The 1,904-nt window shown below is 36.8% G+C and overlaps 1 protein-coding gene across 1 annotated transcript; it reads right to left on the bottom strand.

Moving 5' to 3' along the window:
- Positions 1 to 907, bottom strand: LOC7483122 (cell number regulator 1). The gene is made up of 3 exons (XM_002310693.4): positions 626 to 907; positions 309 to 521; positions 1 to 213 (listed from the first exon to the last, which is right to left on the bottom strand). Exons 1-3 carry the CDS (start codon positions 858 to 860, stop codon positions 134 to 136), a joined length of 528 nt encoding a protein of 175 aa, XP_002310729.4. The 5' UTR covers positions 861 to 907; the 3' UTR covers positions 1 to 133.
- Between the last annotated feature and the right edge of the window lie 997 nt (positions 908 to 1,904).

The following is a 1,904-nucleotide window of genomic DNA, read 5'->3' as shown; positions in this document are numbered from 1 at the left end:
AATCCAAACAGCTAGCATCTAAGCACAATATATTTTATTAAAGTTCAAGATATATCATACGAATAGCGAGGGAAAATTAGATGGATGGATGGAGAAAATATTTGTAGAAATACAGGAGTAGTTTCTTTCAATATCATCTGCTCATGCCCCCACCAACAACTGGAGGGGCAACTGTAATTCCCCTGTTTTGTCTATCCATGTTAGCGTGCCAACCTTCAAATTAAACACAGTCAAATGAGTACAATGGTATCAGCTAATAGGATTAATGTTAGTTCTTAAGTATTGTAAGAGAGGTAATTCGTACTTACCAATCCCCATATCAAAACCACGATTCCTGAGTTCTCTATATTCCTGACAAAGTGCACAAGGCTCATAGAAGAAGTGAACCAAGCAATCTACACAAGGAGCCTCTTCCAAGTCATATTGTCCTCTCAATCTTGACCGATAGAAGCACGAGTACAAGCATGACAAACCTGTAAAACCCAGCAGCAGACCATAAACTGCACCACTTGCTGCATAAGCTGCATGAAAAGGCCAAAAGCAAATATTTCATCACTTAAAAAACAACATTTTAACTTGAGAAATTCACTATCTATATGCAGGTTTGCGTTGGATGAGGGCTTACATATTGAACCCTTATTGACTACCTCAGCAATTTGTTCAAAGGTAACACATGGACACATGCAAGTAACGAGACAATTTGCCGGGTCATCGCAACAATGGCAAAGACCAGTAGACCACCGTGTTGCGGTGGCGGTGGCTGAGGAGATATATGGAGGGTAAGGTTGTCTAGTAGAGATGTTCATTGGATACCCTTGGGGTGCATATTTTGGGTTGTCTTGATATACTGGAGGATGCATTTCTTCAAGTTGCTGTTGGCTCTAGTTATGTGAAGAGAGAACTGAGACTAAGAAACCTTATAGTTCTAAAAACGAAGTCATTTTTCTGATAGCTTAGGATAGTTTTATCACTCCTAGATATTACTTCAAGTTCCAAGATTAATTGCTGTCAGTCTTTGACCAGATTTGGGTAGCCCAAATAAAGCAAATCCTAGTTGGGTTACAATTTTTCTTTCCTTTTCTTCATGTCACACAAAGCTCATTTAATTACGCTCCAAATCTCAACACAAGTTCATATAATTTCTCCTCTAAGGACACTGAAAAAAATCATGGCTCTCGGAAGAAAATCTGAAAGTTGGCTTGTGGTCGTGGGCTGTCGAGACTGCTGGAATCTTTAGTAATTAACATCAGAACGATTGGTGGTGGGGGTCATTATAAACTTCAAATTATTAACATTATAGGCTCTCTTTGTTTTTTGTACAGAGGAAATATGTTAATTAAAGATAATTAGCATTTATAACAATTATCTAAAAAAACAATAATTTTTTTATCATAAATTCATAGCTGGTGCCTGGTGGAGGTGGAAATTAATGAGTGTGTGTATCTTTTATCGATGCATATACATTTCTTTCTTGCGAAGAATCTTTCAAGAAGAAGGACCAACTTGTTTTTAGTTTAGTTTCTGAAGACTCTCTATCCAAGCAACCAAAGTCGCAACTTTCATGATATCTTTATCTTCGAAAGAAGAGGGAGAAGGGGAGAGAGAGAGGGGCAGCACTTGGCTTCATAGGGAGGCGGTATTGGCGGACTACACAAATCATCACAGCTTACATGCTCGGCTTAAATCTGATTTTTAAAAAAAATTCAAATTAAGGTCATCATACTTGGATTCCACCTTTCTCAATTCTTTTCGTTTCGCCTTGCCATTTATTTTTTCCTTATTGAGAAATACACTTATATTCATTTATTTTACTTCTATTAAATTCCATAAGACAAAGACATAATATTGACAATTGATTAATTATGATAAAAGAGCAAAAATTATTATATATCGAGTACTCTTCT

Source organism: Populus trichocarpa, chromosome 7 (genome assembly GCF_000002775.5).
Source record: "Populus trichocarpa isolate Nisqually-1 chromosome 7, P.trichocarpa_v4.1, whole genome shotgun sequence".
Classification (NCBI taxonomy): Eukaryota; Viridiplantae; Streptophyta; class Magnoliopsida; order Malpighiales; family Salicaceae; genus Populus; species Populus trichocarpa.
This window is presented reverse-complemented; position numbering and strand designations above follow the sequence as displayed.